The sequence below is a fragment of the Phascolarctos cinereus genome, unplaced genomic scaffold (genome assembly GCF_003287225.1).
Source record: "Phascolarctos cinereus isolate Bilbo 61053 unplaced genomic scaffold, phaCin_HiC Scaffold_1;HRSCAF=81, whole genome shotgun sequence".
Taxonomy (NCBI): Eukaryota; Metazoa; Chordata; class Mammalia; order Diprotodontia; family Phascolarctidae; genus Phascolarctos; species Phascolarctos cinereus.
The window spans coordinates 127,930,273-127,946,282 of record NW_027555514.1 but is presented as its reverse complement, the minus strand read 5'-3'; the positions used below and the strand labels follow the sequence as shown (position 1 = coordinate 127,946,282).

The window sequence follows — 16,010 nt, the reverse complement described above, 5'->3', positions numbered from 1 at the left end:
TTTTCTCTCTTCCTCCCTCCCCACCCACCCTCATTGAAAAGGCAAGCAACTCAATATAGGTTGTACATGTGCAGTTATGCAAAACACTTCCATAGTAGACATGTTGTGAAAAACTAACTCTATTTCCCTTAATCCTATCCTGCCCTCCCATTTATTCTATTCTTTCTTTTGACCCTGTCCCTCCTCAGAAGTATTTGCTTCTGATTACCCCCTTTCCCAATCTGCCCTCCTCTCTATCATCCCCTGCTCTCTTGTCCCCTTCTCCCCCTATTTTCCTGTAGGGTAAGACAGATTTCCATACCCAATTGAATGTGTATGTTATTCCCTCCTTAAGCCAAATCCTATGAGAATAAGATTCACTCATTCCCTCTCACCTTCCCCATTTCCCCTCCACTGTAAGAGACTTTTCTTTTCTGTTTTTTTGTGAGATAATTTACCCCATTCTACCTCTCCCTTTCTTCTTCTCCATGTAATCCCTCTCATCCCTTAATTTTATTCTCCAGATGACCCCTTAATCTTCAACTCACCCTGTGCCCTCTATCTATCTATCTATCTATCTATCTATCTATCTATCTATCTATCTATCATACATATATTTTTCCTCCAACTACCCTAATACTGACAAAGGTCTCATGAGTTTAAATATCATCGTTCCATGCAGGCATGTAAACAGTTCAATCTTAATAAGTCTCTTATGATTTCTCTTTCCTGTTTACCTCTTCATGTTCCACTTGAGTCTTGTATTTGAAAGTCAAATTTTCTATTCAGCTCTGGTCTTTTCATCAGAATGCTTGAAAGTCCTCTATTTCACTGAAACCATTTTTTCCCCTGAAGGATTATACTCAGTTTTGCTGGGTAGGTGATTCTTGGTTGTAATCCTATCTCCTTTGCCCTCCAGAATATTATATTCCATGCCCTTGGTCCTTTAATGTAGAAGCTGCTAAATCTTGTGTTATCCTGATTGTGTTTCCACAGTACTTGAATTGTTTCTTTCTGGTTGCTTGTAAGATTTTCTCCTTGACCTGGGAACTCTGGAATTTGGCTATAATATTCCTAGGAGTTTTCCTTTGGAAATCTCTTTCAGGAGGAGATCTGTGGATTCTTTCAATTTCTATTTTGCCCTCTGGTTCTATATATCAGGGCAGTTTTCCTTGATAATTTCTTGAAAGATGATGTCTAGGCTCTTTTTTTGATCATGGCTTTCAGATAGTCCAATAATTTTTAAATTCTCTCCTGGATCTATTTTCCAGGTCAGTTGTTTTTCCAATGAGATATTTCACATTGTTTTCTAATTTTTCATTCTTTTGGATTTGTTTTACAGTGTCTTGATTTCTCATAAAGTCACTAGCTTCCAATTGCTCTATTCTAATTTTTAAGGAAGTATTTTCTTCAGTAATCTTTTGCACTTCCTTTTCCATTTGGCCAATTTTCCTTTTTAGGGCGTTTTTCTCCCCCTTGGCTTTTTGGACCTCTTTTGCCATTTGGGTTAGGCTATTTTTTAAGGTGTTATTTTCTTCAGTATTTTTTTGGGTCTCCTTTAGCAAGCTGTTGACTTGTTTTTCGTGATTTTCTTGCATCACTCTCTTTTCTCTTTTCCAGTTTTTCCTCTACTTCCCTTACTTGCTTCTCAAAATCCCTTCTGAGCTCTTCCAAGGCCTGGGACTGATTCATATTTTTCTTGGAGGCTTTGGATGTAGGAGCTTTGACTTTGTTTTCTTCTTTTGGTTGTATATTGTGACCTTCTTTTTCACTATAGTAAGATAACATAGTCTGACTCTTTTTGCGCTGCTTGCTCATGATCCCAGCCAATTACTTGAGTTTTAAACTCTTTGTTTAGGTATGAATCTGCTTCCAATGTGGAGAGTGTACTGTTCCAAGCTTCAGGGGTTTGTATAGCTGTTTTCAGAGATACTTGTAGGGACCTATAAATTTTTAGTTCTTACAAGGTGGTATGATAAGGGGCCTGTGACCACAAGCTGGGGTCTTTGGGTTTAACAAATAATAGATTACTATAGTCATTGACTACTGTGTCTTGCATAGTTAATCTATTCCACTGAGCCACTGCTTTATTTCTTAGCCAGTACCAAGCAACTTTGATGATTGCTGCTTTATAATACAATTTAGGATCTGGAATGGCTAGGCCACCTTCCTTTGCATTTCTTTTCATTAGTTGCCTTGATATTCTGGACCTTTTGTTCTTCCAAATGAATCTTGTTATTATTTTTTCTAACTCTAGAAAATAATTTTTGGTAGTTTGATTGGTGTGGCACTGAATAAATAAATTAGCTTAGATACCATTGTCAGTTTTATTGTGTTAGCTCGGACTACCCAAGAGCAACTGATATTTTTTACAGTTATTTAGACCTGACTTTATTCATGTGAAAAGTGTTTTTGTAATTGTGTCACTCTAAGAAAAAGAGTGGTTGATCAGTGGAATAGGTTAGGTATGCAAGACATAGTAGTCAATGGCTATAGTAATCTCTTATTTGATAAACCCAAAGAGCCCAGCTGCTGGGATAAAAATTCACTCTTTGACAAAAACTGCTGGGAAAAGAGGAAATTTCTACCGATGTAGATTGAAAACTGTTCTACAGCTTATGTATAGTCTTACTGAGGAGCCTGGGGCATTAACAAGCCTGGGCATTGTCTTGCCTATGGTCACACAGTTGATATATTAGAACTGGGACTCGAATCCAGGTCTTCCTAATTCCAAAACTGGCCTACTATTCACTGTGCTGTGCTACCCTCCAAGTTGTAGAATATGCTTACAAAGCTTTCTTGCTGTAAAATTCCCTTATAAATTGATTAAATTTAACGTGTGTTAACCTAATTCTGAAGTATGTTAAATATAAAAAATCTTTCTCTTTCTCCTTTTTTACCCAGAATATTAACTGTATTTTAGAAAAGAATTTTGTTATATAGTCTTGTGTAAAATTACCTCTTAGCCCCTAACATCTTTCTTTGAAGGATCCTCCTTTGCCCATAATCCTTAAATCCAAATGTTGCTCTCTTCTTTTGTTTTTCTTTCCTGGAATTTTTTTCTGTTGCCATTTTCATTCAAGTTTTGCAGAAGCAATAATGAATATACATATTTGAACAGTTCTCATGTTCTCAGTAGTACAAATTCTAATTATTAGTGGTTTTCTGCCTCTATTTTATAGACATGATGCCAGCATTAGGATTGAAAGAGGAAGAAGATTCAGAATCTCTTTGGGGTTCAGAGGTATCTTCTATTATTTTGATATTTCAATATTGATATTGTTACCTTTAAAATTACATTTCAGATTTACTTGTTTACTAATCATTGCAATTGCCTAGGTGGAATCAGAACCAGAATTTTAGAGCTGGAAGGGACCTTAGAAATAATCTAGACCAACTACTTACATTTAACACATGAGGAAGCTGATCCCTAGAGAAGTCAGATAACTTCCCTATGGTCTCACAACTGATTAGTGACAGAACCAAGAATAGAATCCAGTGGTTCTAACTTTCAGGCCATGAACTTTCCACTCTACCCGTTAATAGCTTACCAATTTCAAAATGTCATTCACTCAATCATTCAGTGAACAAATGCCATAGTACCATATGCTGTTGTTCTAGGTAGTAAGATATATTCCAGTAAAGTAAGAGACTTTAAACAAAGACTTAGTGCACAACCCTGCTTCCCCACTACATGAGTAGCTTAACTTTAAGTGATGGGATAGTACATGGGCATGTATAAGATGATTTTTATGACACACGGTTAGCACATTTCTGTACAACTTGTATGCACAGCTGCTGAGAGCAATACAGAGGGAAATGGCAGCGTTAATTGTGAGTAGTCAGAAAAACCTTCATTAGTACTTAATGATAGTACTTTAATGACTTAAAGATAGGGTCAAATTTTGACTGGCAAAGAGGAGGGAGGCAAACATTCCATGAGAGAGGACAGGCACAAGGAAATAAGGATGGTTGCAAGGAATGTAAAAGAGTGAGGGTTAGATGTAACATTGCCTATAATAGGAATTAGAAATTATTTTCTGTAAATCAGATAGTGTGAATTGAAGCTTTGAATGATAGCTTTAGAAGTTGGGATTTGATTTGCCTCATGCATTAACATTTCTTATGCAGTATAATAATATTTTGAAATTTTGCGTTTTAGGAAAGCTTTTTATGATCAGTATAGAAGATTAACTGGAGCAGACGTACATTATAGGCCAAAAAAGATGATGATTCAAGAAGTGTAACATGCTGAAATAAACTGGAGTGATGGTGGAAATAGGAAAGGTTAAATAATAACTTGTTTATTTTACAGAAAGATTCAGCAGTATGTAGCCACTACTTGGCTATAGAAAACAAAGGAAATAACTGAATTTTTAAGGCTGAGGGCCTGGGAAACTGTAGATATCACTAATAGAGACAAGGAAGTTAGAAAGGTTTGAGGGGGCTTCCATGATGACATGCTAAGATAACTTATTAATATATTAGTTCTCAGGAAACATTTAAATGGAGGTATCTCATAGATTGCTAGAATTTTAGGAATATGAGAGTAATGTCAAATGGTTTTCCATGTTTTCTAGGAAAAGGGGGGGTCAGAAATCTGGGTCACACAATCTCCCTTGAAAATGAAATAGGCAGAGTTGAATTGATTAACTCACAGCTTTATGTTGGAAATAATCAAAGGCAGAAGCATGAAGTGTGAAGACAAGAAAAGATCAGTGAATATGCTTATGCTTTTTAGAGTATGCAGAATGTTGAGTGGAGACTGTGGAGTTTATTGTCGAGTGGAGACCAACTACCAGACAGACAAAAAATCATGACTCACAAGAGGATTGGAGGCCATCATAGGTATTAGACATCAAGCACAAGGCCAGGAAATGAAATGAAGAGAAAACAACATAATCCAAGTGTAGGAGACCTCTAGAACAAGCAGGAATTGTGTTAAATTCTCCAATATCAACAACAAATTGTTGAGTACAATAGATATGGTTGGTGTGATTAAGCTAAACTCTTCAGCCATTCTACCATAAATGTCACACACATGTAGATATATATATATATATATGCATTTGTATATATATATATATGCATTTGTATATATATACACACATATACACATCATTTATATATTTGTATATGTGTATATATACATAAAGATATATACATATATGCATGCATACACACACACACACACACACACACACACACACACACACATATATATGATGAATCTTCCTGAGTTCAAGCCCAGGGCTCTGTTGAGTTTGCCACCTTTCTAAGCAGATTATATATAGTATGTTTGGCCCCAAACACTATTTTCTTCTCCCATGTTGTTAGCATGTAGAAAATAGTATTTTAAATGTACTATATTATTATAAGTATCAAAGCAATAATATCCTGACTTGGAATTTTATTATTACTTACAAGAAATCTATTTCTGTATGAAAAAGTATGCTCCAGTGTACCTCACAACATTTACCAGTGTTATCTTGTCTAAAGACAAGAGACAGAAGAGTAAACTTGAAAAGTTTAAGAATGAGGTTGTTCTTTTGAAGAAAGTGTTTTATAAAACATTTTTATTTTCTGTAGAGCTCTCATTTATAAGTGAGAAGTTCACAATTTACACCAGAAAGCAGTCCAGACAGGTTTCTACAATGAGCTTGCTAACTGTTGTTGATTTTTTTTATTTGATTAGCATGCCACTGAAAGTCTCCCCAGAGGATCTGCCAGGCATAAACCTGCAGCCACAAATCAAACAATAAAAGACAATATTTCAATGGGACAACATGAAGGTAAGATTATATTATAGAGAGTTAGTTTTCTTTAAAAAAAAAGTGGGGGAGCAGAGACAAGATGGAGAAGTGAAAGCAGTGTCTTGCTTGAGCTCTCCCCCAAAGGTCTACAAATACCTGTAAAAAATGACTCTAAACAAATTCTAGTGCAGCAGAACCCATAAAAAGACAGAATGAAACAAATTTCCAGCCCAAGACAACCTGGACGGTTGATTGGAAAGGTCTGTTGTGCCTGGCTGGGAAAGGAATGCAATTCAGCATGGGCGTGCAGGCAAACACCAGGCCTCAGCAAACCTGGAGCAGGGCTCAGAGAACTGAATCGCAGGTAGCTCTGGTGGTTTCCAGACTTCCCAACCCATAAACACCGAAGACAACTTAGAAGGTCAGTAGGAAAGGTGTATGACTGCAGTGAGAGAGAAGCTCCTTCCCAGCCCAGTCCAGTTGAACTCCCAGGGCAGTGCCTGCTTCCAGAGCTCTTGGCCCACAGATAGAGGGGAATCAAGTGGCTGACCAGAGGGGGATTGCAGGGATCTCTTTGCTGGTGCTGAGGCAGGATTCTCTTGCTTTACCCATGCTTGAATCTGGGTCACAGTTTTCAGTGGCAGTCCTGGGGCAAGGAGGAGTGCTGGAATGGTGGTCCTTGTAGTGGAGAGGAAATCCTTCTCAAAGTTCCAAGGTAGAACAGAGTGTCTGTGGTCAGTCATAGACCATAGTACTGGCCAGAAAAGAAGTAAACAACTCTCCTTTGATCATACCACCTTGGAAGAACTGAAGAATTGCAGGTCCCTAGAAGTATCTCTGCAAACAGCTGCACAATACCCCTGAAGCTTGGGACGATACATTCTCCACACTGGAAGCAGAACCTTACCTTAACAAAGAGTTCAAAACTCAGGTAATTGGCTGGGAACATGAACAAACAGTGGGAAAAAAAATCAGTCTATACAATCTTTCTTTGGTGATGAAGAAGATCAAAACATACAATCAGAAGAAGACAAGAACAAAGTCCAAGTTCCTACATTGCAAGCCTCCAAGAAAAATAGTAATCAGTCCCAGGCCATGGAAGAGCTCAAAAAGGATTTTGAGAAGCAACTAAGAGAAATAGAGGAAAAACTGGGAAGAGAAATGAGAGTGATGCAAGAAAATCATGAAAAACAAGTGAACAGCTTGCTAAAGGAGACGCCCCAAAATACTGAAGAAAATAGCATCTTATAAAATAGCCTAACCCAAATGGCAAAAGAGGTCTAAAAAGCCGATGAGGGGGAGAATGCCTTAAAAAGAAGAATTGGACAGATGGAAAAGGAAGTCCAAAAGCTCACTGAAGAAAATATTTCCTTAAAAATTAGAAAGGAGCAAGTGGAAGCTGGTGACTTTGTAAGAAATCAAGGCATTGTAAAACAAAACCAAAAAAATGAAAAAATAGGAGACAATGTGAACTATCTCATTGGAAAAACAACTAATCTTGAAAATAGATCTAGGAGAGAGAATTTAAAAAATATTGGGTTATCTGACAGCCATGATCAAAAAACAGCCCAGACATCACCTTTCAAGAAATTATCAAGGAAAACTGCCCTGATATTCTAGAACTAGATGGTGAAATAGAAATTTAAAGAATCCACCAATCACCTCCTGAAAGAGATCCCCAAAGGAAAACTCCTAGGAATATTGTAGCCAAATTCCAGAGTTCACAAGTCAAGGAGAAAATATTGCAAGCAGCCAGAAGAAAACTATTCAAGTATTGTGGAAACACATTCAGGACAACATAAGATCTGGCAGTTTCTACATTAAGGGCCTGGAGGCTTGGTGTATAATATTCTGGAGGTCAAAGGAGATAGGATTATGGTCAAGAATCACCCAGCAAAACTGAGTATAATCTTTAAGGGAAAAACTAGATATTCAGGGAAATAGAGGACTTTCAAGCATTCTTGATGAAGAGACCAGAGCTGAATAGAAATGGTGTCTAGGAGTTGGGGTAGGGGTGGGGAAGAGACTATGTCATCAAATATGTAGAAGAAGGTGGACAAAGTCTTAGTGCCATTAACAGGACTAAGCAGTAACACTATTTCTAGACTGGAGGAGGTGATAATCAGAAGCAAACAAAGACTTCTGAGGAGGGACAGGTTTGAAACAGAATAGAATAAAAGGCGAGGGGAGTGAGATAGGATCAAAGGAAATATAGTTAGTTTTCTACAACATAACTACTATGGAAGTGACTACACAAGTATAACCTGTATCAAGTTGCTTGCCTTCTCAATGAGAGTGGGTGGAGAGGGAGAAAGGGAAAAATTTGGAACACAAAGTTTTAAAATCAAATGTTAACAATTGTTTTCACATGCAACTGGGAAATAAGATATATGGGTAATGGGGTATAGAAATCTATCCTGCCCTACAGGAAAATAGAAGGAGAAGGGGATAAGAGAAGGGCAGGGGGATAGAAGGGAGGTTATATGGGGGATAGAATGGAAGTTAGGGGAAGGGGTATTCAGAATACATCCTTTTTGGGGTGTGGGGAGGGACAAGATAGGGAGAAAATTTGGAACTCAAAATCTTGTGAAAGTGAATGTTAAAAACCAAAAGTAAATTAATAAAAAAGAAAAACATTAAAAAAAATAAAAGTGGTGTCTAGGAGTTGGGGTAGGGGTGGGGAAGAGACTATATCATCAAATATGTAGAGGAAGGTGGACAAAGTCTTAGTACCACTAACAGGACTAAGTAGTATCACTGAAGGCTTGCCTGAGCAAAATCAGAAAAAGAGGAGATAAAAAGGAATATAATAGGAGGACATAGGGAAGGAGAGGTATTAGAAGGAGAATGGAAGAGTTCAGTGGAAAGAGAGAGAATAGAAATAGATATGTTTGATATGGAGTGACAGATGGACTCTAGCAATTGTCTTGTTAATAATTGTCCGGCCTTTCATGGTGGTTTGTTTTAGGAAACAGGATGAGCTCCATTTCAGTTTAATTAGTTGGTTATGCAGATGTCCTCCCTGTGATACAAGCCTATGTCACCTAATTCTTTTTGGTGATAGAGAATAGACCTGTAATCCCATTGGTAGGATGTAACTCCCTCTACCAGTGCAGGTTAGCACCTTCTCTGAAACTTAGGATCTCAGAGAGGTGACTACAGCTCTGAAATGTTAAGTGATTTGTTAATAGTCAAACAGCTAACATTAAAATCAGAGGTGGGACTCAAGTTCAGGCCTTTCTTATTCCAGGGCCATCTCTCTGTCCACTGTGCCTCTCAAACTTCACTGGCTCTGAAACCTTCAGTTATTTATTCCCTGTGTCTATCAGATAAAATTAAAGTGAGGAAAATGTTTTATAAACTTTCATTTTTAAAAATCTTAAGGTATCTGCTTACTAAAGGCTGTTCATGTTTAGACACTTTTAACTTTGGAAGAGAGATTCCATAGGCTGATGACAGTATATGATGACAGAAGAAAAAAGAGTAGGCAACAGGAAGTCAGAAACATAGAAAATAGAAGATGGCTGCATTGGAACCAGGAAGAGAAAGCAACCAAAGACTCCTTTGCTCTCCTAAATTGCTAGGGAAGGTCTGAGGGCCTCAGAACGTACTGGGTGTTCTTATTACTTACTTTTATACGTAAACATGTCTTCTTTCCCCAAAGTCATTTATTCAAGAATATATTATGCTTTTTGCTCTCCTCATTCTTGGCAATTTTTGGCTTACTTTCTTGCATGTTGGCATCTGGTTATATAGTCTAAAGATTTTAAAATGAGGTGGCCATAGGATAAAATACAAACAAATAAAAATTTCCAACAGTTAAGCAGAAAAAATTCACTTGCCAGCAAACATTTGGGAGACAGAGTGCTGGCTTCTAAGGGCCTTGACAACAGGACTCTAACCAGCTGTAATACGTGCTACTCTTCTTCACTCTCTTTTTCAACCAAACTGTTCTATTAGTTATTCTGTGTGTTGTCCTGTGACTGTGCTACCTCCATGTGTCTATTCAGGCCACCCATTGAAATCTCTCTTTTCCTTCAGAAACTTGCTCAGGTGTATCCTCCATGAAGTTTTCCTAGATTTTCCTAGTATTCCTGACAATTATTTTCCAATATATTGGTTTGTTGGTTTCTTTTAAAGGTATACTTATAAATATATAGATATAAATAGATTTCTATATTGCATGAAGGTACATAAATCCAATTATGTATATATTCTCCTAATTCAAGTTAACACACATTAAGCAACTATTATATATGATGTGAATATCAAGTGCTTGCTGTTGTACTGTAGGACACAAAGGTAAAAACAAGCAGTTCTTTGCCTCAAGGAATTTACTTTCTATGAAGGTATACAGCATGTCAACTGTTAGAAGGTTTGGAGTAAAGGAGATAAGGGAGAGAGATAAAAGTGCTCTAGGAAAATTGAGTGGGGGGAGAGAGCATGAAAAAGGGTAATAGTTGTGGAAAGAAGGTTTCATAGCTGTGATATCTCCTGAGCTGTGGCAGTAGGGCAAGGGAATGGCCTAGTTAAGTGCCTTCAGAAGATGACTTGACAGCTTTGTGTGGAACAGACTAGAGAAGGTAGGAACCAGAGATAAGAAGACTGGTTAGTAATTTATTGCAAATATTTAGTTGATGAGGTTATGAAGTAGGAGGATAGATTTGGGAATAAGAAAAGGGAGAGGATGACAGGTGTTATGGAGGTAGAATCAACAGGATATAGCAACTTGTGGAAATGTGTGTGTCTATATACACATACATATATATTTCGATGAGAGAAGGGTCAACAAAATAGACCCAGATGACTGAGAAGATGGCCTGTCTTTAACAAAGATAAGAAATATCAAAGGACTGATGACTTTAGAGGTAGAGGAGGGGAGGAAAAGGAAATAATGAGTTCAGGCATGTTCATGTTGAATTTGAATGTATACAGGCTGAGAGGTCCCAGAGCCATTCCTAAAATTTGGTGTCAAAAACTAAGCACAGAATTCAGGTGTGGTCTGACCAAGGCAGAGGTCAGCCAGACTAACATCTCCCTCCCTCTGGACATTATATCTCTTTTAATGAAATCTCAAATTGCTCTAGCTCTTATGGTTGCTATATTGATTCATATTGAGCATATAGTCCAACAAAATCCAACGAACTTTGACAAACATTTATCTATCCATACTTCTGTCTTGTGTTTTTATTGACGTTTGTCATTTTGTCTGCAAAGATGACATGAAGGAATTTGTCAAATGCTTGGCTGAAATTTAGGTAAACTATAATGACAATAATCCCCATGTGAATCAGTCTAATAACCCTGTCAAAATGTGAAGATGGTCTGGTATGACCTGTTCTGACCACTTCCCAATGAAATCATGAGAGTGGATGAGATCCCAACAAAGATTACCTGAAGAGATTATCTTTGAGGCAAGGGACTCCAACAGTATCTGAAACTTTTCAAGGTCAAGAATGATGAAGACTGAGAAAAAAGCTGTGAGATTTAGCAGTTAGGATACCATTGGAGTAAGTAGTTTCAATAGAAGCCCAAAGCAAGATAAAATGGTTTGAGGAATGAATATAAATAACTAGTAATTAGACAGTGAAAGTGAGGGGAGATATTGGATAATAATAACTTGAAGACATGCCTTGATTATGTGAAGGATGAGAGAAATTTTAGAGACTCAGAAATTTAAGTGTTTATTGCATATTCTGGTGTTTATTCCTTTCATACATCATTGTCCTTTATTTGCACATTTTGAAACTGGTATAAAAGTAGTCTTTTCTCAATTTTATAAGGGGATACTTACATTCTATAAACTGTTATTGTCTTACTGAATTTATAATGCATATTGAAAGTTAAAAGATTAATCTTCAAGAAATTAAATTATTCTGAAAAAAACATCTTCTAGTCAAATTAAAGAAGTTCACATTTGAAAAAAATGATACTATTCTCAGAACAAATGCGAGTTCTTTTTTTTTTTTTTAAATATAGTCACTGAAGGGATCCTAACTGTAAAGATTTTCTGTGGAAAAATATTTTAGCATGATAGATAGAGGGCTTTTCTCAAAGCCAAAAAGCAATAGTTTTAAGGCTCATCTCTGACACATACTGGCTATGTTAGCTTGGGCCAGTCACTTAACCTTAAGTGCCCTAGGCAATTCTCTAAGACCATAAATTGCAGAGAGAAGGTACCACTGTACATTATTAGAGGGAATTTCCTCACCTGAGAATTCTCTATAAATAAATGACAGGTTAAAAATCACAAGTTTAGACTCTATTGCTGCATACTAAATTAATTTAGAAGTCAAATCTACATGTTAGTTTTAAAAGGTTATCACAAAAGAAAAGCCTTTTCCCAAGGATCTTACTAATAAATTCTTTGGGACTATGCTCTGAAGTAGATTTTGATGAGGGAATAAAAGCTGGTAACTGTAGAAAAATAGGATAGGTTAAATAAAAGAAAGAAAACAGATGTTTTTTTTTCCCTTCATGTTACCTGAGAGATAAAATACAGGATGCATAAATAAATAAAATAAAGTCATAAAGCTAGGGGGTAATTTGAGTGATATCCTGTGAAAAAATTAAACGATGTGCCAGGTGGATAAAACTGATGCACTATTTAACTCCAACATTTCCTTTTCAGATAATTCTGATTGGGATTCTCCCAGTATTCCTCAGAAAAATGAGTTTTACAGAAATTTGAAGACTTTGAAATCGAATGGGAATTATCCTTGCCAGTCACTGCCACTGATCAGCAATCAATCAGGATGCACAGAATTTGGAAAGATTCCTTTAAAAGAAGATGAAGCAGGTGGAGCTGGAAGTGGCCCTGAGACTGGGTTTGGGGTTGTGATTCTAGTAGAAAAACCATTCCCTCAGAAGCCTTTAAAAGAAGAGGAAGGTAAAAAAGGTAATGAAGACATGTGTAGAATTAACATTCTAAATTTTCCATAGGTAGATCATTTGCTCACTTTGTTACATTCCAGTCTTTATTAGTATAGGTAAGCAAAATAAATAAGAAAGTCATGTGATGAGAGAATTCACTGCTTGCTTTTACTCCTCTCATGCAGTCTAGAATCTAGCCGGTGTCTTTTTAGGAGGTATTTTGATTTTCTCCTCTAATCACTGTAACATAGTTCACAAGCATTGAAGGGGAGTAGTTTAGGCTTGTGTGCTAAATTGGTCTTCTATCTAATTAACTGGTTTGCTACTCAGTTTTTTTAGTGTTTCAAAAACTAAAACCATTCATGTATAAAATCCATATATGAATGAGTTTTCTTTTTTCTGTCATTTTGGATTATTTATATCTATCTTCCCCAAAGCTAATGATAATCGATTTAACTTTCCCCAAGTATTGAATTATCTGGTTAGTTGAAACTTCCCAGTAATTGTTTTGGTTTGAATAGAATGCAATTAACCATATCTGGAAATGTTGTTTTAATACCATTATTGAAGCTCCATAAATTAAGATAATTGTGTCATACACAGTTTTAACTGTTTATGTTTATTTTGTTTCAATAGATTGTTTGACTTGTGGCAAGTACAGTTATTTCTTTCTAACCTTTAGAAGTTCTGGTAATCTTTTCACCTCTGTGAATTTCTCTCCATGTAATCATACTCTATCTAGCTCTGAGGTAACTAAACATTTTACAGTTAATTCCTAATTAACTGTTGGAGTATTATCTACTTATCTTGTTTTCATGTTTTCTTGGCTCAATCAGAATAGTTTATAGAGTTACTTAATGATACAGATCTCATTTCCTTTTATTTTCCTATGCAACATGGCACCAAGGAAGAGACCTTTTTCCTACTTCTTTTGACACAGTCTTGGCCAGCGGTTTCACATATGAAGACTTAGGTTTTATTCTCTCTGTGTTTTGAAATAATCAGATTCTGCCTTTTTTAATTGATTTTGTCCTCTTACTGCCTAAGTCATTATTCTTTCTCTCTGAATTTAGTTGAGAAATTCATCAGTCCTGTAATGAGTTACATTTAGAAATCTAGTTCTCTTGTTAATCCCTTTTCTATTCTCATGTCAAGGAAATGTGTTACCCTTGAAGGAGGCATGTGGACACCAGCAAGTCAGGTCTAGTATTTATATACCAGCAAGCTATCTTTCAAGGACATCTGGCTTGTTATCCATAGTCTGGTCAACTGTCTGTAATCTTGCAGGTGGACTCAAGTAATGAACACTTCTTAGTCAGAAGAGAGAAAGAAGGGGTTGTTACTAACTGCTCATTCCCAATTTTTTCTCAGTGATGTTGTCCTCATCTCCATGATGCTTTCTATTCTATAACCTATCTCATTGTTTTCCCTACCTACCTAACTGTGTAGTTCTCTTGTAATTCCCAAAACTCTACGAATGCTAGCAATCCCTATCTGATGGTCTTTGGTCATTGAGAAAGACCATTGACCCAATTTATTGGTTACTGCTAGCCAACTAATAAATTGATCATGCACAGACTATTTTCTCAGTTTACCTTTCATTTTCAAATGTAACTGTTTCAACTAGATTAAATATATAAATCAATCTTCACAGCTTCCTATGATTTGGTATGAAATGAGCATCTTCCCAGAAACTTACAATGTGGCAGTAAATTGAGATTACAAAATAACCAGCTAAATGCATAATTCATAAAATAAAAATTTCTTATAATTTACACCTCATTTTAAAATATATTTCAATATATAAATTATAGCTGTCATAACTGCCAGTACTGTTAGGGGGGAGGATTTCAATAATGTAAGAAAAGTAATTCTAGATAAAATAAATTTTTACTTAAATATTAATATTGATTTCACATGGGAATTGGAATTTAAAGGATCATCAGAGGAAGGCCAAGAAAGTTTTTCTAAAAGTGACCAGGAACAGGTATGTAAAAATGGTATTCAAATTTCAGATATATTACTTCAGTAAAAGGGCCTTTTGTGCTAGTTGTATTGGAAGTTTTTCAGAACTTAGTACACTTTCACATTCATTTTTAATTGTTTAGAAAGCAATGCATGTTTCAGTGAACACATAGTATCCCTTTTTGCACTATAAATATAGGAGTATTTAATCTGAAAATGGATACTTTTAGAAATAATCTCCTAGTGAAATATGTCCATTTTGAATGCTAGAAAAATAATTACATTGCTGGATTTTCCCTCATTTCCCCCTATAAATTAAATGAAGACTATTATCTGTAAGAGATATTATGACTATTTATGATAATTTTCATAAGGTTCCTAAATAATTCAGCTTCTAGGTAGTTAGGTGACATAGTAGATTGAGTCAAGAAGACCTGAGTTTCAGTGCAAGCTAGCTGTCTGATCCTAGACAAGTCACCTAACTTCTCTTAGCCTGTTTCCTCATTTGTAAAATAATTATAGGTAAAGCTTTTCACACAAAATGATTGTGAGGATGCCATGAGATAATGTATATAACGTGCTGTGAAAACTTTAAAGTGCTACAGAAATGTTAGCTGTTGTTACTATTTTTAAGTTTTTGTTATTTTACAGTGCTGTTACATATTTTATAGGAAAAATACAGAAGGATGTAGATGGTCTTGATATCCTCACTCAGTCATCTGACACACCTACAGAGGATTATGATTTACCCTCCCTTAAACTATAAGAATGTTTCATTATTGATTGAACAACTTAGTGTTGATTGTAAATGTAAGAATATTCTTAAATTACCTAACAAAATACCAGTGTTAAACAGAAACCAAAGATGTGGGTGGATACAAGAAGATACTCCAAAGTCCTTTTTCATTGATTCATAGTAAAATAGATTTCACTTTGGATTCTTGGAGGCTCTGATATTAGAGCCTAATCTCTGGCAGGCCTTGCCAAAGTGAAAGGGATTATGGTGGATTCAGGGTGATGAATTTTTCAGCCACAGGAGATGACTTTCTATTTGTTTCAATTCAAAAAGAATTATTAAGTACCTACTGTGTGCCATATACACAAAGTTTACATAAGACAAAGAAGTTGTCCTCATTGAGTGTGCAATCTAGCAAGGAGAAATAGCATACATAAATAACTCTAATATTAAAAAAATGCGTAAATACTTGAACAGTATAGTCATATTGCTATGTGAAGTTTAAAGTGGGAAAGAACATTAACTAACAAGAATCAATAACTTCTTTGTGAAGGTAGCATTTGAGTTGAGTTTTAAAGGATGAGTATGAATTCAGTAGGTGTAGATCTTGGGAGTATAGGGGGAAGAACCAAGCATTTTGGAGGTTCACTTTCTTCATCTATAAATACCTTATTTCACAAGATTGTTGTGAGCCTATGTGTGTT

The 16,010-nt window shown here is 36.0% G+C and overlaps 1 protein-coding gene across 1 annotated transcript in view; it reads left to right on the top strand.

Moving 5' to 3' along the window:
- LOC110200653 (ankyrin repeat domain-containing protein 26-like) overlaps positions 1–16,010 on the top strand; it is a 78,139-nt gene that overhangs the window by 28,266 nt on the left and 33,863 nt on the right. Inside the window, 3 exon segments of the mRNA XM_078149945.1 lie at positions 3,162–3,223; positions 5,675–5,771; positions 12,364–12,671. Of these exon segments, the coding sequence (XP_078006071.1) occupies positions 3,162–3,223; positions 5,675–5,771; positions 12,364–12,671 (467 nt within the window).